This window comes from Procambarus clarkii, chromosome 29 (assembly GCF_040958095.1).
Source record: "Procambarus clarkii isolate CNS0578487 chromosome 29, FALCON_Pclarkii_2.0, whole genome shotgun sequence".
NCBI lineage: Eukaryota > Metazoa > Arthropoda > Malacostraca > Decapoda > Cambaridae > Procambarus > Procambarus clarkii.
In genome coordinates this window covers 14,245,947-14,272,231 of record NC_091178.1, presented here as the reverse complement: position 1 = coordinate 14,272,231, position 26,285 = coordinate 14,245,947, and the positions used below count along the sequence as shown (strand labels likewise).

The 26,285-nt window shown below is 34.4% G+C and overlaps 1 protein-coding gene across 3 annotated transcripts in view; it reads right to left on the bottom strand.

The window, feature by feature from the left end:
* Nucleotides 1–570: 570 nt before the first annotated feature.
* The window catches only part of LOC123748053 (kelch-like protein 5), a 45,143-nt gene continuing 19,428 nt past the window's right edge, over nt 571–26,285 (bottom strand). The window contains exons 2-13 of one of the 3 annotated variants that reach the window (XM_069333517.1): nt 25,928–26,285; nt 21,133–21,380; nt 20,153–20,314; nt 18,531–18,727; nt 17,745–17,861; nt 16,175–16,270; nt 15,151–15,355; nt 13,596–13,820; nt 12,875–13,037; nt 12,120–12,332; nt 11,678–11,849; nt 571–11,318 (exon numbers count right to left, since the gene is read on the bottom strand). The exon at nt 25,928–26,285 is cut by the window's right edge and continues 364 nt beyond it. In XM_069333517.1, the coding sequence (XP_069189618.1) occupies nt 11,256–11,318; nt 11,678–11,849; nt 12,120–12,332; nt 12,875–13,037; nt 13,596–13,820; nt 15,151–15,355; nt 16,175–16,270; nt 17,745–17,861; nt 18,531–18,727; nt 20,153–20,314; nt 21,133–21,380; nt 25,928–26,154 (2,088 nt within the window). In that variant the 5' untranslated portion in view covers nt 26,155–26,285 and the 3' untranslated portion in view covers nt 571–11,255. The remainder of the gene's footprint in view (nt 11,319–11,677; nt 11,850–12,119; nt 12,333–12,874; nt 13,038–13,595; nt 13,821–15,150; nt 15,356–16,174; nt 16,271–17,744; nt 17,862–18,530; nt 18,728–20,152; nt 20,315–21,132; nt 21,381–25,927) is intronic. The other 2 variants (XM_069333518.1, XM_045730253.2) reach the window with 2 other exon arrangements.

The window sequence follows — 26,285 nt, the reverse complement described above, 5'->3', positions numbered from 1 at the left end:
TGTTACAAGTGCATCAAGACAGGGCAATGCCAAGTCAATGGTGAATGTCATTTATTTACTATCGAATGAACAGCACACTTTTTTTTATGGGTGGAGGCCACATTAGGAATACCTCTCGAATGCCCTAGCCTCAATGGCGGGTGACCGCCCCCCCCCCCCTTTTTTTGTCATTTGAGATTGACTGGTGTATTCGAGATATTCTCCTGATGTGGCCCTTGCCCCTGATGGGGTCACATTCAGAGCTTGGGGCCCCAAGTCCTGATGTGGCCCCCACATCTTAATACGGTCCTTACCATGAATGTTTCATCACTATTAAGATCCTTGAAAGCACCGAGTCAACCACAAAAATAATAAAAAAACGGCTAAAGTAATTGATGGAAAGCATACAGAATTGCATAAAGCTACAACAAAGGTAAATTACTTATCTTGAAGATAACCGAGAATCAGTACCTGAACCCATTACGTGCCTAACCTTTCTGCCATTAACCCTAAGGATGGTTATGGGGGTCCTTAATAAATTACTGAAATTAACTAAAAAGAAACGTAAGGACAAGATGATAAAGCCAGCAGTAATACTTTTATGTTTTATTTCATTCACAAGACATGGAACTTCAATGTAAAAAACATATCCAATACAAGGAATGACAAAATTATTTTGAAAGTAGATAAAACATAAGCATTATGATAATATCATTTTATATACAGTACATTAATATCGAATTAAAAAAAAAGGAGGATATGAACGTCTCGCCAAAAGCAAAACCCAAAGCATGAAACTCGTTCCCTTGAAATGATTTACAACTAATGTACATGCATGAACACCTACTTAGGAAGGCATATCACAACCAAACATTATCATGAAGAAAACCTTGTATAATTGGCATTAAACAAAAATGTTATATTTCAACATAAGAAATTTATTTTTCTATGATAAGAAATTTCCATATTTCACACACAACTAGAAACAATTCTTCGTAGTGAATGCATTGCCAAAATTATTATAGTTTAATATTAGTATGCTCCCTAAAGAACATGGCAGTGGATTATAGACCATTTACAATAATGTTTTCTTAAGGATGATTACTGTACTTGAATAAGTACTGTAATCAATATAGGTGGTATCTTCACTCAACGTTGATCATTTTTTCAATCTTGGTGCACTCAAAGCTACACGAGTGAACTGCTGTAAAATTCTCAAATTTAAAATCATAATCTTACACCATGGAATGTCAAGAGATCAAATAATTGCAGAAAGTTCTTTATACAGATAACTCCTAAACAGCATTTCACTTTATGGATCATCATCTGCATCACTTACAAATGTCACACACACTTTTATTATAAAAAACAGCTCCATTCAGCAACAGTTCAATTTGATGAAATGGTATAATAACAAATTAACTTTTGGAATGAAACCAGTAAAATATTAATGGATTAGGCACTTAGAAATTAATAATTGCTTAAACACTATTAACTTCGGCCTTTTTTAACGTTCACACTACAAAAACTTATCTAAGGACAAGTTGTATTCAATTATATACAGTTAGTCTCAGAACAATTCCAAAACTTTACTACAACGTTTAAAACTACTGTACTCAAATATCATTACCAGCTGTCTGGACAAAACCAAATTACTCAACATAGTGCATGACCGGGTATTGGACCTCAAACTATGATTACTGTAAGTAATCTACAGAGAACAGGGCACCTTAATTTTAAAATGGAGCTACTAGCTGCATGACACTAAGAGATATCAACTGACTTATTAAAGCTAATATATTTAATAAGTTTGTACAGTGGAGAAATTGTACAACTACCTAGTTCTCTGCTCAGTACATACAAATACTCTTACATTATTCTTACCATTTTATATAAAACAACAAAGATCAAAGTGTGAAAGACATGCATTGGTCACTGGGGGCTTATGAACTTACAAGTTCCATAATATTAAGCCATTACAAAATTACTTCTGTGCAAGGAACTCAAAAATCTTAACATTGTTTATCTCATTTTCTGCATTCAAAGCATTAAAAATACATATTCGGGCATCAGAGAAAATTTAATAATTCTAAACCCTTTGCTACACATTACACAGCTCTTTCATGACAGGAATTCCAGGTGCAAATATGTAAAGAAATGTCAATCATCCTACAGAGTAGTGTACATGAGTATACAAGAGCAATAGAAAAATGGGTTGATCCCTCTAACCCCGCCTCACTAACCATCTACAGTCAATACGCACACAAAGTCCTAAAAACATGTGCATACTAAACCTGTTGCAATCTACTAAGTGCCAAAAAACATGCTTGCCTCAAATAGAAGAGAAAATATAACTGCAGTACTTGTCGTAACAGGACACTAAAAGCCTCTAAGTCCCCCAAGTTCTCAAAGCATATATGGATCAAATCATAAAAAATTTGATTCAAAGAGTGAACATTTCAATTAAAACAATACACAGTAAAACAAAAATCAAAATCTCTTGTGCTACTGAGCAGTAAGATAAAATACTGTAATACCCAATTTTATATAACCCTCATCCACAAGCATCAAATCTAACAATTTGGCTGGCCAATTCTTGAGATAAGATACGAAAATTATTGCAATAAACTTTCCGGACTGCCAAGAGGGGGCTACACTGGTTCAAATTCTTGTCGGGTTCAAATCCTGTGGCAAATACCACTCTTCACACTTGCCAAAATACTTTTCAATTTCTAAAGCAGCCACCAGGGTAATAAACCCCACCTTCCCCCCCCCCAAAAAAACTATTTAATGCACCTACAGTATCTACCTATAGTCTCGATGCCTTACTTCCTCGGGGAGCTCCAAATTTTGGGGTGGCCACAGCAGGATTAATGTGTCATACAATTAATAAATATGTTTCAGGATTCTCAAGTTAGCACAAAACCTATTAATTTACATATGGACAGATAGCACCACACAATGGGGAAATTATCCAAAAAAGATAGTATTAGTTGTCAATGAGATTTATTTTTTTCTTTCACTGGAATAACACTAAGTACTAAAATATATACAGTATGTACTTCATATTTTATTAAGCATTTTCAAAATTTGCATACATTCAAAAACTTTAAACCGGTTTACCATTTATTTATACCTGCTAAAAAAAAGCTACTTCTGAACTTTTAATCAATATTTTGAACTCCTTGCATAAAGCACCTTGGCAATCCTGTTATATATTCTTATTTCTCAGAGCTATGTTGTATTAAGCCAGTTTAACAAAATTAAAAACATTTTGAGGATCATCAAAAACTTTAGTGCTCAAGTTAAACTTTGTGTGAACCAAGTACCGATTTGAATGCAGAAAATAAAAATTCTTTGAATGCAGAAAATAAAATTCAAGTAGAATACGAAGAGAACTTAATGGCAAAAATTACTATTACATTAACGACCATCAAGATTGACAAAATGTAGCAATCCTCCAAAATGGACAGTTATGTGCAATCGATTACATTTTTCTATATACATACACACACATTTGTGTATGCATATCTACATATTTAGACAATTTTAGGTGTCAAGGCCTAAATACTCTACTTAAAATAATAGCTGCTTTAAATTCTTAAACTAAGAGGTTAAAATGCTGTGCACATCTTTGGAATACTGTACAATGCATACATTAACTGCAAGATAATGTTCATTGTCACCATTTATTAGTAAACAAATTTAACAATATTTCAAGAATGCCCAGAACCTCTCAAAAGCTAGAGGTGCTCAATTTAATACTGCTCTATACTTTGTGTCACAACACTGTCTGAAGGTATTTATGAATTTATTACACCATTAGTCTATATAAAAACATTTCTGAAGAGTAACTTAATTTAAACCAGAGGAGAACCAGAATACAGTTAGAATCGTCTAGCAAATGACGTCAAAATTTGATCATAGGACATCAAAATTCTATTTTATTGCTTCTCTATGACCACACGTAAATTCTGCACAGACGCACACAATTGCTAAAAAAATGAACAAAAAGTACATTCAAGATGAAATCTTCAACTTATGCATTGTAATATATTTAAATTCTCAGCACATTTAACATTTTAAATCTATGGATATTCACATCATACTCAATATATTCAGAACCATCAATATAGTTTCTGAAAAGTTGAGCTCCAAATACCTTGTACAGATTATCACATTGTGTGTATAGTAACACAATTGAAAGCCAGTACCTGAAGAGGCTTGTTACAACTACGTTTTAAAATACCAGCAAGAATAATTGGAGTACTATTTATCGTCAAGCATATTCAATATGCAAGTTACTTCACAGTAATAAATAATAGACACCATTAATATACATAAGCACTTGATCAGAAGAACAGACCACAGTTTTCTTAGCTCAAACATTTAGCTGCCAATTATATCAATACAAAATGGGAGAATCTTTGTTTATATATGCTCTAAATGTCATCAACCATCAATGAAGACAAATCAACCACCTCTCCTTGAATACCGAGCTTCCTCTTGCTATTACAGTAACTATGATCCAAAAAGTAACAAGAATATTGATATTTCTGAATTCAGTACCAAAATTATCAATGTTAAAGATTTTTAATAATAAAAGACAAATATTCTCAAACTACCAAGCTTTTAGACTATTTTTGCAATTACAAGTACCGTACCTTCAGGTTTCAATGCTTGGCCTAGCCCTAAAACTCGCTTTACAATTCAGTTCACAAGGGGTAAAATTTTCTAATGTATTGTCAAGTGCTCTTAAGGTATACAATGTATTACAAAATCACATTTAACACGAACACACACAAATATTATGCAATCACTTTCCAAGAGATCTTCAGTTTCACGTTGAGGTGGCTTTATAAAGGTTATGTGGTGTGGAGTCTCATGAAGGGCAAAGAGGGTAGAGCTCTTTTAACGCCCAACAATGGGAGTTCCTTGAGTACAAGATTGTCCATGTCATAGTGAGCGCATACAAGAGTAAACCATTGCAGAAGAGAGGAATGATGATGTGCTAGTTTGCTAGTTAAGGAGAGAGATTAAATATTACAACCTATTACTGTCTCTCGGGTTTTTAAACAGTACTGTATTAGTGTTTTTGATTCTCGTAAAATTTTGAAAGCTTTCAACATTTTACAGCCGTCTATATACTGTATACCTAATTCATCAGGTATCTATAATCTTAAAGCTGATAACTGGAGATAATTTAGCTTATTAAAGAGATTTAAGAAATGTAACTTTATATCATACAAATATTCTTAAAATAGGACATTTATCTCCATAATTTGAGAACTAGAAAAAAACAGTATCATTTTAGTGCACCCATTTCATCCCTCTCTTCACAAGGTTCACACATTCCTAAAATATTTGAACATTAACTTCTCTGCATCTTGCAGATTTGTAGAAATATTAATGCAAGAGCAGAAAGAAGAGGAGGGTTTAATATCACAAAGTTTACAAGCAGTAGTGCCTCACTAGCTGCTAGCATCACCACAAATAGGATCAGCTTGAGCCAATCCCTGCAACATTTCACCTCAAGATTTAAGCTAGGCAAAAGTAGGTAACCTTATTGAGCCATTTATTGTTGTCATTACTAAAATATTAGCATTTATTAATTCCTAAAATGTACATGCTATACTTTAATTTCACATATGTCTATCACCTTACAGGTATATGCTGAAAAATGTTTCTCATTCAATTTTAAACCATAATAAACATAGCTAATATGATGACCAAACACCACACTAGAAAGTGAAGGGACGACGACGTTTCATTTCGTTCATTCACAATCGACTTGAGAATGGTTCAGAACGAACCGAAACATCGTCACTTCACTTTCTAGTGTGTGGTTTGGTCAACATATTTCAGCCACGTTATTGTGACTCATCTGCATAGCTAATATGATATCAATACTTGAGCCTGAATGCTTACATATCAACTACAATGTGCCCTTTAAGACGTATGTCAATAATTGGAATAAGACTGGCAGTTAAAGGATGCAAACTATGTTGCAGTAATTCATTCTTATATTTTTCTTGATAAGGACAGATTTTTGTTATCAACTCCTTATTCATTTCTGGGTTAATCAGGCCATCAAGAAATTGATGTAGCTAAACTCAATATTACAAACACCTTATTAAATTCTTGTTTCATGGGAGTACTTATTACCCTTAAAACTTGATTAGTGCACTTCAACTTGTATAAGTTACTTTGAAGTCAACTTCTTATCTATTTGAAGGTGTATGTTTAAATTACCAATTGGTCTAAAGCTGTGATTACAAAATGCTCTTTATGGTACTTTCCTGCTCCAACTCAAACTTTGTACATGCCATCATCTGTTTATCAGTGTATGGATCTATTTTTAATGTGTTTTTATCCCATGCCAGCAAGGTAAAATACAAATTTTAAGAAAAATATAATTACTCTCACACGATCATCTATTCTCCACTGCACACATTTATTACTTCATCCAGTAAAATAGACCTTAATAATCGGCACTTGCTTCAGGAATATTTACAGGCGCTGAAATTAAAATGTCAAGTTCATTTCAAGATAATTGCTGTATTCATATTTTTTTAAAATACGGTATTTTAAAAATCCAGTTCCAGAAAAGTTGAAGATACCTGCCCTCAGTATTCCCATGGATCCAGAACTATGATTGTATTATATAAAAAAATCAAAATGTTATTGCCTTTAATGCTGTGAAAAGTAAATATTTAACCAATAAATGATCACATCTAATATTTTAATGTTTTTTAATGTCATATCTGATCATTATTGTGAAGAATTTACTGCATATTACTGGGTTCATGTGGCATCTAAAACCATTTACTTAGTAAAGTAAACTTGGTGAAATTAATTAAGGCTTCAATTGCAAGAGGCCCAAAACACTGTTTCTGAAGGCACCTTTGTCAGTTACAAGTTTATGGGGCTGACAAACCTTAAATTAGTTTATTAAAAGACTGCTCATTTTCCTTTACATAAATGGAAATGGAATCTCATGCCAACATGCTTTTACTATTTTTGTCTCCTACTACTAGCACATTTTACTCTTTGTAAAAACAGTATCAAATTACACTATATACAATTTAATCAACACATTACTGGAAAAAGCAACTTAGGAAAGCTAAACATGAAGCTAACTAATATATATATGTATAAAAAAAAACTATAGTGTACTTCTTAACATGCACCTTGTGATGACAAGAACCTTAGACTTTGCTCATATGATCAAACTTAAAGATCACCTGCAAAACAACATTTGGATGCATTAGAGTTATAAAGGCAAGTGACGTCATTCATAAAACAGCTCCCATGCAAGGTGCAACCCTCTACCTCTCTCAAACTTAGTACAACAGCCTCACGATTCTGTCAAAGAAACGAGGACATTAATGCGAGCTTAAGCATCGGACAATAGCAACAATCCGTATCAGTCTGCTGCCATTATCGTTCTTACAAAAACTAAGACTGTCATATTTGAAAGGAGGAGCCACTTGTGTGAGGACCAACCAATGAGAAGAACAGTTTGTGGCAAGCACAATGTGCTGCACTAGCAGGCTACTCTACAATAAATTTAGTTTCATTTGATATTATGCTGACAATATTTTTCACAATCTTTATACAAAAATTTAATACAACAATAATTGTACAAATTTGATAATATCCTCTTTGTGTATACATTAAACAATTTACAAAATATGTTTATACACAGTATGTTTGTATCACTGCATGCATATCCAGTACACTAACTCGCATGCAAATGTTGCGCATTATTAAGTGCTGGAATGTGTCAATGTTTTGAAAGGTTTTTAGTACAGTATATGATTATCATAAAACAAAACAGAAACAAAATCTCAAATTTTGCCATGGCTTATTCAGTGCATACTATCTAATGTACTATTTAATACAAAATATTTAAATTGGGGAGCACATTTTGTACCATACCAAGAATTGTTACAATTACCAAGAATTGTTACATTCCCAGCACCTATGCCTCCCCAAGCTATAATGATACTACATGTTTACCACCATCAAGAGAAACAAAACTTTACTTAGGGGTACATACTATGATTTACTACCAAAGTTCATTCATACTCCAAAGAATCCTTCCAATGTTTACAAACATCCAATGAAATTCAGCTAAGAGTTTATGTGCTTTTACTCCTGAATGACAATTCTGCACAGCCATTTTGCAATACCATACTACCAAAGCCGGGGAAAGGTTCTTCCCTAAAAAGCTGGGAGTAAAATATAATGGTACATTCAAATAAATAATACCCAATAGTTTGTCCTGGCATATGGTGTGTTAACAAAACGGGCAACACAAAAGGTGAACGATCTTCATCTATCAATGTACTGTACCTTGTGTATGGGAACAAAATGGCCCAAAGGTCTATGACTAACAGATATCAATGAATTTTGTGTTAAAATATTTTATAGCTTAAGAAAATTCTCTCTGCTTATCCTTATTCACATCCAATACACTTTCACTATCCATCAAGGGCTCACTGAATATCATTCCATACCAATTACATAATTCTAGCCACTGCTTTTTTGTTCGCCATTTAACTCCAACTCTAATCCTACCACTATTTTTGGTTTCCTCCACCATTTACTACAGAGTTTCATCACTCATCCTCTTGCACATTTCTTCTAAATTCATCTCCGCTCACATCCAAAACACATTAGAATACACTGTCCTTTATTTCCAAAACATTTTACTACCGGTTCTTTGTACAATTCACATAATGCCTACACAAGTTTATCCCACCATATAATGCAGCATGCTTAAACTTATTAACAATTAAACCATTACACTTACAAACCTACATGTTTACATTTCTTGACTAGATTAAAAAAAAAATAACAATTTTGTGTACCATATCCTGTTTCTCAATCCTTATCATAAAACTTCCTAAAAAGTTTAAAATTATGTGCCTATTCTAACTTTTAATCGTTTAATTAAATTCACGATCTGGCTTTCTCCTTTCAACTTGCACCATATTAGTCTCGCCAGCAATGACTTTCAGCAACATCGTCACCTTGATTAAAAATCTTACAAATACTGTATGCTAAAAGCCTTTCAGTTACTATTACAAATATGATCCAATCATCAGTAAGTAGCTTAATCCCCACTTTGTAATCTTTCCCATCCCATGTTACCATTTTCATTTCAACTGAGCTCCTTTCCATTTCCCTTTTCAGCAACAGCAAGTCCCTTTTCAATAATTAACCATTTTGCTCCTATATCTATACCATTTCCGTAGCAACTCCTTGCATATGCCCTATAAATAGCTATGGAGAACGAAAACCTGTAGTTTTCTTCTCGGCTTCATACACTTTCATATTGCGAAAACATTTCACTAACATTCCCAGTATGCTTCCAGTACGTTTTCATTTGAAAACAAATTTACCGAGTAATAGATTAACCTTCAGTATACTACATTAACCATAGCTTCAATAGTCACTGTGGACACACTCAAAACAATTTAAATTTATATAAACCCAATATGTATGGTACATAAAGTAAGTAGTCCCTCAAATGACAAACATAACAAAAAAGCCTCAAACATACACCTCAGACTATCACAAAATTTCCATAACAATGCTCACATCTCGACATACTCTTGCTTCTTTGCTTGCTTGTTTCCTTGGGCCAGATGTACAACATATAGATATAGTTGCAGAATTCCCTTTTTAATTCAAGCATTGCTGAACCTAATGCTTTCTAGCCTTTCACTGAAAGCAAGCACTGCTATTAGCTATTGCTTTTGACTTGTTCCCTTACGACAATCAGTGTTGACAGAGACTGTAATTTCAAAGTTCAAGCACATGCTATTCTATATTATCTGTGTGATACAAATAACTATTCTACAGTGATTCATTTCTAAATTGCAGACTGTCATTATAATGAAGGCCATAGCAGTATCAAACTTGGAATGATTTTATGGAATAGGGGTATGAACACAAACTGGATAGATGCAGCAACTAGACCATAAAAAGTATACATACATAATGCATTATTTACTAGGATATAGACTAGCTATGAAAAGCAAAGGTGATAATAGGTATGGAATGATGATAAGAGCCAGGCTGGGCAGGGGAGGGCATGATAAATATTTTGATAGCATAAAAGGAAAAAAAAAAAAGAGAGGCAAGAGAGGAAATATCAGGATGCAGACATATTATGCCACCATTTATATTTAATTAATGCACAGGTGAAGCATTCAGAGTAGGCTAATTACCAGCAGTGCAGCAGAAGGTGTAATATCAGTAAGTGAGGAGGTACATGGGAGTGCACAGTAGTGCAAGGCATTTTATGTGGCACAGAATCGGAATATAACAACAAAATAACTGGAATAACCCCAACCCACACACGACAACATGACACTAAAAGACGTTTATGTAAGAACAATGCAGGATGTTGTGTGGGTGTGTGTGTGGATTAGATGTGTAGAAAGCCACCTAGCTCTGCAAAAGTAGAGATCACATTATGCAAGTAGATTTTTTGTAAAAATTATAAAATAAACATAGAAAACAATTTATTACACATACATGTAACACACTAGTTTGTGAGCAGATAAGCAGTATGTACTCAAGATTTTCAAAATAATTAACTACAGTGTACTTATATAAACTTCCCTCAATTCCTTGTATTACATGGACTGCAATATATAGAATAATTCTCAAAAGTTTAAAGGCATACACATTATTTTCCTATAATTTCTGCATTTAAATTTTCTCAATCGGTTCCAAAACAATCTCTTCATTATTAAATACCATATTATAATGTGTATTTTTGTCTCCTTAGTTCAATGCTGCTTATTAACCCTACACAGCCCAATCTCTACCGGTAATGATGTAACAGTTTTGTTACTTTCATTAACTAATACTAAGAACAGGGAGAAAAATAAAAAGGGAATTACAGGCTTAAATCACAGACATTAACATGTGATGCATAAAGACATCATGTTTTAAAAACCTGTTAATATTACTCCTATTCATCCTCTGAGAGAATGGTTATAAAGCCAAATCTTTTAGGAAGAATTTACAATTAAACAAATGCCATCATAAGTTACAAATTTCAATACCAATAGGTTCATAATGCTTTAAACTACTACAACTAAAAGTCTCCTTTTGGCATAAACAACTCCAGGAAGAGCTTGGACAAGATAGAGATTCAGTGAAGAAGAATTATTGCTTGGTTTTATCATTTAGTTCAGAATATTTTGGAGTCAGCTTATCTACAAATAAACTTAGAGTAGCTGGGCAGTCCCGGGTCAGTGTTCCTTCTTTACCACCACTACACAAGCACCAGCACGACCCGTTGTCAATGGAGCCATCTGAAAGAAAATTATTATACAAGGTTAGGCAGCTGATAAAAATAAATTATAAATGAAAGTAAAAGATAACGTGCAATGTGCCCATTGGTGAAAGTGCTGATTATAAAATCAGAGATTCTAAATGTGGTTAATATTGTCCTTGTATGTAAGTCATTAGAGGAAAATCTCCAGCAGTATAAAGGCCAACTAATGGAAATAGAATACTGGGAACAGTTCCCCAATATCCTCTCCCCTTAATCACCATATCCTACAACAAATGATGAAATAGCAGCACTAAAACAAATTCAGCTAGAAAACCAATATACACAAAACTTGCTATGATGCATATTTCAGAAAAAATTAATACATTGCAACCTTACCTGTGTCCACTCGTTAGTCTGAGGATCATAGGCATGCACAAGGTTCAGGTAAGTTTGGCCATCATAACCACCAACACAAAATAAGCGATCACCCAGGAGACTCACTCCTGCACTATCACAGCCCACGCTTAGACATGCTACTTGAGTCCACGTGTCCGTTGCGGGATCGTACCTATAAGAAAGACAGTTTTTTCAAATACATGTAACAAACAAAAAAAAAAACATATTTCAGTTTCATATTTAAATAGTAAAAAAATCATATGTTGTCATTGTAGTCTTTTTTTTATGCATTTCAGTGAAATTCTTTAATTTTAGTTTTATTGCAAATATCACGACTTGCCCTCATTTAACAACTTTAACAATTCTCCCAAACAGCAAACCTACTCACTAAATATTTGGTATAGCAGACAACCTGCTACACTGTAAATACAAAAATCATTACCTCTCAACACAGTCAAATCTGGAAGCACATGGATTGGATGCCGGAGCATCGTGACCACCAACCGCATAAAGAAAGCCATTGATTACCCCAACTGCAACACCACCTCTCCTTCTGCCCATTGGTGCACAGGGGGTCCATTTATTGGTATGTGGATCATAACACTCGACAGTCCGTAAGCACGAGGAGCCATCTCTCCCTCCCACTGCATAAAGTCTGAATATAAATTATCGATTAATAATAAATTCTGCCGCAACATTTATCAAATAAAGCATTCCTGTCAACACTTATTTGAACAAGTTCTCAAATTCAGGAGAAAGTCTTACACCTAAGATACTTGTAAATTATAGCCACCACCAAAATGAAATAACACTTTCCTGAAAATTAAAGTCATGACTACTGAATTAAAACATATTCCAGCTGCACATATTAGATTATAAAATTTCAAGATATTAAATTTCTATAAAATGATTATAGACTATCTTATTTACCCTGTATGAAAAAATAAACAAGTAGCAGAAGCAAACGTATACATGCGTTTGTATACAATACCAAATTGAACAATTTACCATGCATGGTGACTTTTTGCAGTATGCATTAAGTAGTAAAATATTGCTAAGCGATGTGCTCGCATCAAGATGCTGGTAACACCCAAAATGGGTAAGGGGGCAAAAATGTGAAAGGGGTTCAATTTATTTTAAAAAATATAAAAGTATTAATCCAATTCAGAGGTGTTTGTGACAATGCAAGCAACACACCTCCCATTGAGAACTGCTACACCCACTGTTGACCTTGAAGAAGACATTGGTGCAACATAGCTCCACTGCCGTGCTTGTGGATCCCATCTCTCCACAGTGTTAAGGTAACTCCAACCATCATGACCACCGACAGCATATAGGGGACCCTCCAAAACGCCAACACCTACAATATAGATATAGTATAACAGTGTGCTTATCTATCTAGACAAAAATATGAGATATCACATATATACTGTAAATATATGTACAGACTTTTATAGCTATGCATCCTAAATAATAAGGAATTACTACTATGTATCTATATACTGCACAATACAGTCAATTTATGCTGTAATGAAATGACTGGTTCTAAACCACAGTACTTCCATGCATTCACTCCATGGGATATAATTTTTGCTATTGTTTGCTATATTTAATGCATTTTTGTACTAGTCAAACAATACATAACACATTCATATCTAATCTGATAAAATCTAATGGATAAATACAAATTTTTATATATTTAATGTAGCATTTTTAGTTCTTGACAGTAAAAATCTGGTACAGCAAAATTTCTTGACTGTCTAACTGCCATATCTATCCATTCCAACACTAAATGGATCAAAAATACTTCTGTTGCAGGATCCAATCTCATCGGATCCTGCATTAGATAAAGTCCCATTGAAGCAGGAACCCAATGCATGCACACACACACATTAAAGTATGTCTCACGAGACTTTACCTAAGCCATGTCTGTGAGTTGACATTGGAGGAAGTTGAGACCATGTGCTAGTGCTTGGATCATATGCTTCAGCAATATTTAGTGTCTTGAGACCATCTCTTCCACCAACCACATGCAGCTTGCCATCCAAAACTGCAACGCCAAACTGTAATCGTCGCCCAGTCATTGTTCCCACAGTAGTCCAGCTGTTTGTTCTCAAGTTGTACTTTTCAATTCCAGTCGAGCCTGTGTTAACATTGGACAACATGACTACACAGTACCTCACTACATGTAAACAAACGTGAAATGGAAAGAGCACAAATTATGTGCATATACACTAGTAAAATCAAGTATATATAAATATGTACATGCGACAAGAAGCACAAGATATATTAGAAATGAGCAAAAAGAACCAAATCTAGCAACAAGTATAATCACAGTCAGGGATTGAACGCTGACCGCAAGAAGTGAGACTGCTAGTCTACAGTTCAAAAGCGGTTGGCTGGGCAAATGCAAATGAAACAGACAAATGTAAGAAAAACTCGTATTTCCTGAGGTGGCGAATGCAACTGCTTTTCACAGTTATAAATGTACCAGGTATATTTACTATGGAGGTAGATATCTTTAGTGATCTCTCACAAAGTTAGGATAATGAAGAAGGAAGAACAAAAGAACATTACAGATTGATAGATAATGCGATGCCTCAGAAAGGAAAATAGATTTCAGAGTAGACGTCCTTCTGTATTTTGTGGTAGAAGCAAGCACAAATGGGATAATGAAATTCACCACAAGATTCGCACCAGAAATTGGAGACCTGGTCTAAGAGGATAATTTGAAATAGTTTAACCCTTCCATCAACCTCCTTTAACAATTTTCTTCCAAATTTAAACTTTTCCATTACTGTATTGTAGGGAAAAATGTGTTTGCACTTTGCAGCATTCACGATATACCCGTACAACAAAGAGTGCTGGAAAGATGGGACACCACGAGCATTGCTCTCATCCTGTAACTACACTTAGGTAATTACACCACTCATCATAATGCACATTAGGAATAATATAAATGGTGTACTGGAAACAGACATGCATAGCACAAAGAAAACAGAACAAATTTAATACCAGCTATTAAAGGATAAATGTTGCACATAATTAACAAATATATATACATTTTTAAATGTGTCAATATTATGAACTAGTTTGTGTAAAGGGAATTGACTGTTTGGAACATTCTCGCAATCTCTCAACTTTATGAACAAAAGTAAAATTAATGTACAAGAATACTGTTCAGTAAATATATTTAACAATAAAAACTCAAGAAAATTTAATTTACATAAAAAACATACATTAACAAAATATAGTACTTTACAGAGCTTGATTTTGCCTAAAATATTTCCATTAAAAGTTTAATAAACGGTATTTAGATCGAATTTAAAATTCCAAAGTTAATACATGATATAATGTTATTGTTTAAACAATACCCTAAGAACAATTAGTAACAAAAATCTAGATCCAAAGAATGCTTCTCAATTTACAAGGTTTCAAGGAAAAAAAAAAAGGGGGCAACGTTTTAATCTTACTTCCTCTCCACCCACCCTTATTGGAGTCCATGCCTCCAACAACAAAAAGATCTCCTACAGTGGATTTTCTGGGCTTGGTCCGTGGAGACTGGAGAGTGGAACGTCTTTCTGGTAGTAAATGGTACTTGAGGGCTTCTAGTATCAACTCTTGGCACTCTCGGTCTTCCTTGAAGAGTGAATTTGTTTCTATGTGATCCGTCAAGAACTGTAAAATGAAAGCTTATTTGTTGATCAAAGTAAAATGCACGATTACACTGAATAACAAATGCAAATATAACAAGCTAAAAATATGATATGAATCTATACCCATTCAAATAATATATATATATGTTGTACCTAGTAGCCAGAACATCGTACTCGGCCTACTATGTAAGGCCTAATTTGCCTAATAAGCCAAGTTTTCTTGAATTTATATATTTTTCCAAATTTTTTTCTTATGAAATGATAAATCTGTCCATTTCATTTAGTTAATTTGTTTGAGTTAAATTTGAGTTAAAACTAACGTAGATATATGACCAAACCTAACCTCATTTGTGCTGGTCCATGCCAGTACTTAATGAAATGAAGGTACATAACAGAAAAATTTAATTTACAATTTTAATGTGAATAAAATAAATGAAAAAAAATCACACCGAAATAATATTTTATCAATGAACATGACCAACAGTGTAAATATAAAGACAACAATAGTCCATGGTAGACTAAAGAGTAATAATGCTTTCTATCATGAGTATCATCTTTCATGCAAAATAATAAATGTTGATGGACAAAAAAATTGTGATAACTATGCTCTACTTAAATATTCTCAATATGATAATTATTCACGATTCATACATCAACCAAATAATCTCATATATTCTTCCATTTAAAGGACTTTACTTTTTACCTTGTGCACATCCACAGCTCTGCATTTGAAGAGGCAACATTTCCCTATAATCCTGCTACGGAAAAACCTTATTAGGTATATTAGCCAATCATAAAAGTAATGTAAACTCCAATGTACATTTTGTACTTAATACCCTACCTGTGGTGAGAGTAGGGGAAGCTTCACAAGACCTAATAAGCGGGACATATCCTTTGTTCGTGTTTCAAGATCATGCTTTAACCATACCACCAATGCCTGAAAAATATATTTAGCTCTCATAATTATATGCAAAATATTAGGACTGGATGGGGTACCCGGCAATTCTGGCCGACCGAGGACACCTTCACTACACACCATCTTCCTCATTTTAACTACACACAACCATTATCACTGTAACCACTTTCACTACATACCATCTTCATTACCACAGCCTTTTTCTGTACCCGGGCCCTGCCAGGTACCCCTTTTAGAACCAACATTACCACCACCTTACTTCATCATTGCTTCCCATACACTTAGCCGACCCATTCCTACCCTTAGCCCCATTTCCCCTTACCCTTCATCGAATCCTTCCCTACCTTTCGCCACCTCTCTTACCTTCCTCACCTCCTCTAGCCATCATTTTAACCATCTTCAATACACAGGAATATAATGAAATATAACAAAAGATAATTGATAGATATATCAAGAAAAATATTGCTCATTCATATGAAAAGTGTGATAAGGCTACATCATTCTGACATTATGACATCCATCTCACCTCACAAAACTGGGTTAATTATTAGCCATAATTCCTGAACTGCAGGGCAATTAGTTCAGTCAGATCAGAACCACCTGGACCTGACCTCAATTCCCATGACATTTGGGCATGCTTCATTATACTTAATGCCTCTGTACAATTAGCAACAAATAGGTGCCCGTAAGTTATGCAACGATTGTGGGTTACAGCTCGAGAAAGTTAGTTGTTGAATGAGGGGGAAGCCCTCAAAATGTTTAAACTGCCTTCTATTTACAACAATTGGCACTTATGCATACAAATGAAAAAAAAATTATAACTGATTATTATATGATTGCCTTGAGCCCACAAATGCTCACTTTATTAAAACAATAAATAGAAAATATAACCTGGTATTGAAATTAAATACCGTGAACAATATTCAAGTTTAAAACGGTTTTAAATTAGAAAATTGTTTTGCAACATTTCCATAAACTTCCCACTGAAAAAAGTTTAAGCATATAGCATGGCTTGGTATGCTAATAAAAATCATCCAGTAAAATCAAATATTTATCTAACTGTATAGGAAAACCAACCTAAAACATTTTAAATATACCTAAGATCACTACTATATAAAATGACTAAGTAAGCAATCAAATACATTAGGGAGAGGAGGATAATAACTGTTTAAAATTAAAATCTAGCACCCTTCAGAGAAAAATTTGTATACAATAATACAGTTTTGGTTATCAAGGAACTGCTTCAAGTCGCAAAATAAAAAAATTGTCTTCAAAATAAATAGTAATAAACAAAGGCACTGAACAATTTTATAATGCATGTAAATGTAGCATCTTAAATTTCTTGACAGTAAATAAGGACGTTTGGAGTTGGTGAACTATTGTGGGTCGCATCCTAGGAATAGTCACTTGCTGACTAGGGAACCTCAACAAGCCGAACAGCTTTCCTGGCACGACGATCGGAAACTAAAAATAACAATATAATTTTATCACCAACCTGAAAGATGAGCTCCTCAGAAGGAACATTAAGATCGTCGGAAGCCAGGAGACGTGCAGCTTCTTCTGTGGGAAGCTGAACAAACTCCTGGTGTTGCATCACTTCCTGGAAGTGTTCCTATAAGAAAAATAAGAAATCACACAACTACAACAATATTACAAGTGCAGTATGTTTAAGAGGACTACAGGGTGTAGAAATACAGCACAATACTGTATATACTCAGCACATCTAAACAAATGTCCAAAGTGCTTAAGTAACATGTTCACACCCAGCTTTGTTAACAGTATGCCCCCAGAATATATTTTGAGGAAAATACATGAATTTATAACCCCAGAAAATAATAATGAATCTACATTCAAGGATCCCAAAATCTCTAAACTTAATAAAATTAAGTTTCACAGAAGTGACATTTACTCAATAGTTGCTACTCTATGTAACCTGGATCCTTTGAATACAAGTCACTCCAGTTTCTCAAATGATGGGCAGAGGTCTTAACATTGTGAACAATGAAATTTCTTTTAATTCAACTATTTCATTTGTTCTTTTCAAATTAAACAAAAATAATTGGTTTTAAGCATTATAAAAAAGACAAATTATGAATTACCATTACCATGGTAAAATATCATGGTAAATAGGTAATTTGAAATAAAATATGGTAAAATGGTATGCCATCCTTCAATTTATTAATTGTTCTGTGTATTGTTTTAGTGCATTATAGCATCTTTCACTCTTTGTTATAAATATAAAACTGATGGGACCATAACACATTATGTATTAGCAACTCACTGCTGTGTACGTTGAAGCCACACGGTGGAGTTCTGAGCATCCTTGGGTGTCTGCAAATAATTGAATACCAAGGCAATTGGCTGGGTGAAGCTGTTTGGTGAGAAAGTCACAGCACACATCTACTACTTCTGTTAATAGTAAATGATGTGCAGTGGACAACACGACTTCCACTGTATCTTCATGAAGTTCCAGAGTACCTGAGAATGCATTAACATTTTAATGTCTTCATTCTGAAGCTAAAAATTAGAAAACTCATCAAATTTATCCAGTTCCCGCATTTCAGGGAAGGAAATGAATATGCTTGAGGAAGACATGAGTTAAACAAGAGGGGGGTAAACTTATTAATATATTCAAATTAACAATTGTTCATTCACTATTTTCCACTCCAAAAGCATCTCACAAAACTAATGGCACCTTTTTTCATTTGAGCTACTGAACCATTACACATATGTAAATATCATAACTTCTACAATATAAATATTTCCTAGAAACTTATCTACACAAGTGAAATAACTGTGGACCCCAAATGTAAAGCCATCAGTGGATAATTTTCTGGGGAAAACAAGTATGAGAAGAGATTCCTGAAAACAGGAAACCTATACAATACATAGGCTTATCAAGCAACCTGTCCTCTTACAAAGAATGTTGCTTTTCACTCATATGTGTTACCAAGGCCAAAAATGGAAGCGGCTCACGAAAGTGACATACTCCTGTTTTCTGTTTTGGGTCCTCTGGCTTAGTCTGTTCAGTTAGGAGAGGGCACTTTATATTAATGGTTTTCTCATGTTTTGAAACCTTAGGAGGACGGGCTGCATCAAGGTGCTACCCCCAGGCCAAGTACCGACATTTACCAGGATGCAAACCACAACAAGTGCTTAACTCCTGGGTACCTAATTTACTACTAAGTAAAAAAGAAACTTGCCCTACTGTCCTACCATGGTAATTGAACCTGGGATCTTCAGTTGTGAGCTAACGGCATGTACCACTGTGCTACTCTCCCGAGTTCCCCTTCCCTTTCCTTCTCCCCCCCTCCCCCATCACTTGCAGGTTGCTAGTTGCAACCTCTTTGTTACAATTTTAAACTCCTAGGCCACATAACTGTCAAACATTCAATCCATATAATCAAGTTAAAATTGAATTCTGCTATCTGCTCTACAGTTCTTGAGTTTTTCTTCAATAATCCCTTGCATCCTATACTACTAATTTAATTCAACATCAGTTCATTTAAACTAAACATCCTAACAGCATAAATTATAAATTATCTGCTCATCTCCATATCCTCAGTTACCTACAGCACCTTGTAAAACTTACAATTTTTGTTAGTCATTTTCTCTCTACTGGTGATAGGTTATCTTTTTGAACAAATTCAGCATAAGATTTGCTTAATTCCCTCCTTCCTTCCTTTGTAATCATTCCATCCACTAACATATAGTAAATCCAAGACATTCAACTGAGTAAATAGAACAATAATAAAGCCTATGTGTGGGTAACAGTGAATGATTTAATAAGCATAATAATTGACAACAAGTGAAAAAAGCGCAGACGTATACTGCATCGGTAAATTTACAGAGCCAGAAAATCCTGCCTTCTACATAAATGATTAACCAGCAAGGAATACTTGCCTGTATAGCAGTAGTTGACCAGAGTGAGAAGAGCATCAGAGTCCATGTCCCTCATAGCTACTTCCTCCTGAGTGGCCTCCAACACTGGGGATGTAAACATGGCAGCAAAGTAGTCACTTGCCGCACTCAGCACCAACCGATGAGCTCTAATGCGACGATTTCCTGTCAACAAAATTGCACATTTAAATTAGAAATCTTTGCACTTGTGGTGCAAGTTGCTACAGATAAATATATAAAATATACTGATCAAAACAACTTATGATTACAATTTAATATAGCTCACATTACAAATTAATTAAAAGTAAAGAATATATTGTATTATGCAATTAAAATCGAAGAAAAAAATAGAAAATAGGCAATTATTTCCTTATATCAGTACACAAAAACAGTATAAATACGTTGACTGACAAATCATAAAGCATTTTATGGGCTAAGCTTTCTATAACAAAATTTTCTTGTCAGGCAATAAATTCGTTAGCTATAAATATTGTTTGCCACACTGAGATAAAGGAGGTCCGAAGTCATTTTAATTTCCTTTTCAAACACTGTACAGTACTAACAGCTCCCTAAAGGTCTTCAAGAGGGAAATTGTTGTGTCCGTAGAGCTTTTCCTGACCAGACAAACTGTGGTGCCAACAAGAGCTGTCTCCTGGTGTTATTAAATTGGTTGTCAAGGTAATAAACCAGGCAGCCTGACCATGGTGGTAAACAGCAGTTCTGTGCAGAACCTATCCTTGCAAGTTAAATCATTGGTTCAATCAATAGCTTAATGTGTGCTTTAGATGTTTCTAAATACTTTATACACATTACACATGTATAAAGTAACAGTTCATTTTACTATGCCCTAGATTATCATTATATTTTATTTTCTTGTAAAATACAGGTATAAACATTTACTTTAAAAAAATCTTAAATTTCCTAAATTTGATTTGTTATACATACTTTTATTTAAATTTTTACCCCAATAACATTAGACTAACCTGCCACCAATGTAACGTCACAGAGTTGGCCCCGGGCATAATATGCCTCCATGCGACGCAGAGCTGCCTCAGCATGTCTGGGAGAGCGAAACAGTTCATCGTGCACACTGCCACCCAGTGAGCTTAGTGATGCCACCGAACCTCTGGGTCCAGCACGGCCAGAGCCGACTCCAGGAGAGGGGGAACGCTCTGCCTCCTTCATTCTGCAGGTTACACCCAAGCACGGTGAAGGTGTACTTACATAGTACCTGTGAGAGTGAAATGGTTTAATGTAGAAAATATTATATTTCAAAATAAATCTAGAAAGCCTTAAAATACTAGATTTATATAATGGATCTTTTGATTCTGAGATAAGTAGATGGCAAGAAACAGAGGCATAAGGAAGGGAGGGAAGGAATAGATTGAAGGGCAAGAGGAAAAAAGATCAAACAAAATATATACATAATGAAATGGAAGAAAACTGGGTGGAAAATTGGAGGAAAAAAGGATGATAAGAAAGAGAGACTACATGAAAGGGTACAAGAGTGAGGGATGTTAAGGAAAGATGCAACTAGAAGCAACAGGAAAGAATACTAAAATGTTGATATCAACTGTACACAAGTCTTGCAACCTTGTAATTTCAGTAGTGTATACAAGTTACATAATGTATACAAAAAATAGAGATTAAATAAATACAGTATAACTTCACTCAAACAGATGACAGTAAACTGGATCCCTGGGACGAACTGAACAGACATGCTCAACTAGCCAAAATATGGAACTGTATCTGAGTCAATGTCTCTCAAAGCTACTTCTTTCCGAATGACCTTGATACAAGCATAACCTGTACTGTACAGGTACATGTGTACTGTACTGTACACACTCACACTGGCTGCCTGTCCTGACACAAAGAATTCTTATTATACAGATTTCATTTATTTTAGGTTTTCATTTACAGTACTTTAGTTTATATAGAAAAAATTAAATTCTCATTTTAATGGACTCAATTATACAAATAAAATATCATTCATGCTCATGGCTTTCACTTCAAACCTAGAAATGCATTTTATCACTGAAGTTCATAAACACACAATATGAATTAAAATGACCTTTAAGAAATCCCAACTACTGCATCCTGTTTCAGTGATGTTACACTGTATATACTGTTCAAGTACAGTATGTTTATTGAGACAAGAAAATACATCTCAAAGGGATAGATTAGCTTAGGCTATTTCAACCCCCACCCCCCCCTGTATATACTGTAGTATATTATTAATCCTCAAATTATTAAATAATATATATATCTCATTGTATATTATAAACATTTTCCATATTCTGGTACATAAATTTAGAGGTTCAGTGAATTTTAAGGTAGAAAAAATAAGAGACGACTGTATATTTATGGCCTAGACTACATAAATACGGAACCATACAACACCATCATATTACACAAACGCACACAAATTTTAGATATGCACTTGCAAGGTAATTTTACTTAGTGAATTAGTAGACAAAAATGTACATGGAAGAAAGAAAGCATATTATACTTGTGCTGCATGCACAACGAAAAAGAAAAAGAGTGCATCAATTAAAATAATCTGCATATTAATTTATAACATTTTGGCCTCAAACAAAAATTCTATCTTCAAAGCAATAATTTAGCTACGTAACAGTACACTGTTGGCACGTTTTTTAAATAATCTAATTATTTAACACCAAAAAACAAGCAACTTAATTAAACATTACCTTAAAATAAAGGTATTAATAACAAGCAGTTGCCATAAACACACTACATTTTGTGTGCTTCTTCAAAGCAGTACTACTAACAAAAATGTTTACAGGAAAAACTTTGTTTACAGACTAAGAACTCTCCCTCCCACAAATCATCTGAATTACCCTTTACCAGAACAGGCAAATAGCAAATTATTTTTATACTACATACTAAATACTGTACAGTACAGTGAAACCTCAGCTTACGAATGCCCCTCGTTACAAATTTTTTGGGTTATGAGCCCAATTTCTTCATAAAATTCCAATCGGTTTACAAGCTTTGCCTTGAGTTACGAGTTTGTTGATACACGTATGGGTCGACCGAACGAGTGGTTCCTGGTGGCACGGTCGACTGTGTCTCAGTTAAACGGTGCCTCCCACGTGGTGACAATCGTGTTTGAATTCTTTGTAAAGATTTTCATTGTTTTCTGCTTTTTGTTTTTTTAACAAAAGTAGTAATATATATCATGCCATGGATCCCAAGCAAGTCAGTGGTAAGGTTCAACCTAAGAAAACAAATGTGAGGATGACGATAGAGGAAAAACAAGATCATTCATAGTGAATGAAAGTGATGTCTCACTGCAGACAAGTGTTAACATAGGGAAAAACAAATGCCTTTAGACAGATTCTTGGTAAGACAAGCAAGCAGTGAACCCACAACCAGGTCCTAGTGGTATGCCTGCAAAATGTAGGTGAGAGAGTACTCCAGAGAAGTCATCACTGCCTGATGTTATAATGAAAGGGGGACTTTCCTTCCTAACACTAACACCTCTCCTCCTTCCCCCTCCTCACCGTCTTCTATATGCCAATAAGTCATCAATAAAGGTAAGCTATAACTTGTATACAGTATACTATAGTACAAAGTATATGCGTGTATTATGTATGAAATTTATTTTGAAGTTAATATTTTTGGGCGTGTGGAACGGATTAATTCAATTTACATTATTTCTTATGGGAAAATTTGTTTCAGGTTGTGAATTTTTGGGTTACGTTGGGTTCATCTCTGGGAACGGATTAAATTCGTAAACCAAGGTACCACTGTACTGTAACTAGTAATACCATAATTTAAACCATGCTTAGCAATCATTAAATAATTCACATTAAATTCCTATTTAAATAATACAATGAAAGCTAAATATTTTAAATAACAGCAAATTTGAACATTAAGGATTAGTTTAATCACACAATCATTTTACAATTCATACATGCGTGTACGTGTGCATGTGTGTGTAATGCCATCACTGCGAACACCTAATATAAGTTGTGCTAAAACATTGGTTCCAGTCAAGCATTTTAAAATCAAGTTTAACACAATTTAAAAGGTACTTACTGAATTCCCTGATGTGAGCTAATTTATTAAGAGTGAATATATTATGCTGTTAATGAAGGTGTATGAAGGAAATTCTTCATAATCCAAAACTTCCATTTTGTAAAAATAATGGCTAAACAAGTTATTACTAATATGTATATACAGTGGCGCCTCGATTAACGAGTTTAATCCGTTCCGGCACCGAGCTCGTCATGTGGAAAACTCGTCTTGTGAAACAACAACAAAACTCTCGTCAGAGGTGTCCAAGAACCAGCAGGAACGCTTGTCAGTCGAGACATTTTCTGAGAGTGGCTTGCTCGTTACTCGAAATGCTCGTAATGGGAGCCGCTCATCACTCGAGGTTCCACTGTATGTATATATGTATATGTGTATGTATGTATATATATATGTATGTATATATCACAGCAGATTTCACTACTTCCTCTAATTTACTAAAATTCACTGTTCTATTTGATCTAAACTTAGCCAATTTAATGATTTTATGTACTGTAAATCATTACAAAATGCAACTAAATAAAATAAATTGATTCACATTTGCAAATGGGGAAATATTAGATACAACATTTTTTGTTCAATCTTGCATACCTTTCAAAAAAAAGGGCTGATAGGCATGCATTTTTAATTCATTTATAGTTGGTATGACAAACCTAAAATACTGTATAGTTTTCTTGTGAAACTAAAAATTAGGGTACCTTGGAAAACTTATTTTATGGCATTAAAGAGTAAACTTAACTGAATATGCTAGATGAAGTCAAGTACAGTATTGTAATATGTAATATATTCACCACTGAATTAATGCTAGTCATGTGTGCTTATATCATTCATAGTGCAAAACATATTTTTAGTGTTTTTAAAGACTTATCAAGAGCTGTGAAGCCACCCTCAAATGCTCTTCTATATTAACCAATGCAAACCCAAATTTTATATATTCTATTCAATATATAAGTAATGTACAGTACTGTACCTATATTGTATGCTTACAAAAATTTACTAAAGATGTAAAAACAAAAAATGTAAACAAGTTGTTACATAGTAATCAAAAAAGAACACTAACTGCTCTAAATTAATCATTAATATTTCTAATACTACTACTACTAATATACTTACACCACCAGCTTTAATAATTCACTATAATTCCCTTTAATTATTAATGCTCACTATTGTCTACTCTAAAGAGTTTAAACAAGTTAATATTTAACAATACAACAATAACATATCAGAATTTTCTACAGTACTTACATACATATACTTCTAGACTAAACACAAGCATATACTAATTACTACAATGAAAGCATCGAAGATAAGGGGATAGGCAAAACTGTAGCTTGTGTTGGAAAACAAAAATTGCACTACAGTATTAGTCAACTACTGTTATTACAGTAGTGAAACAGCAACTTTATGCAAAAACTATCACTGTAAAAGAAAATTAAGGTAACATGAATATCCTGCTGCAACAAATTCAGTACTGTATAAAGTATAAGAAAATAAATGTAACTTGCTATAGCACTAATAACAAGAGAAAACTACTATTACACAATGAGCAGTAAAATACTGATGTGTGACAGCACAATATGCATTTTGCAGAAATATAAATTACTCTCAAATAAACACATTAATTGATCGTTGAGAAGCAGAAGAAAACGTGTAAAATCCTGCAGTGAATGCTAACACTGAAGCAAATAGTCATAGAAGATGCACTTGGCAAGAGTTAAGTACCTGGCATAAGGGGCATGGCAGGAGTAGAGGTAGGCAGCAGCATGAGCATCACCAGCTAAGCTAAGAGGACGTGGCACAACGATAGAGTGGGTGTGTCGCTCCCGTGGCGTAGGAGGGGCAGAGGCTTCCGAGGTCAACAAAAGTAAGTCAGGTGATGTGAGTCGACACCCACTACCACCCACATAAACACTTTGCGTCCTCCTGGGAGACTGAGCCCCCCGTGGCATTGCGCTTTCTTCTGCAGGAAGGTTGGTATCGCACCACAACTTCAGCACTACTGTCTTGCACCTCTGCCACACCCCGGGGCCACTACCACACCCCAGGACTACTGCTACCCCTTGGTACCACCACACCAAGT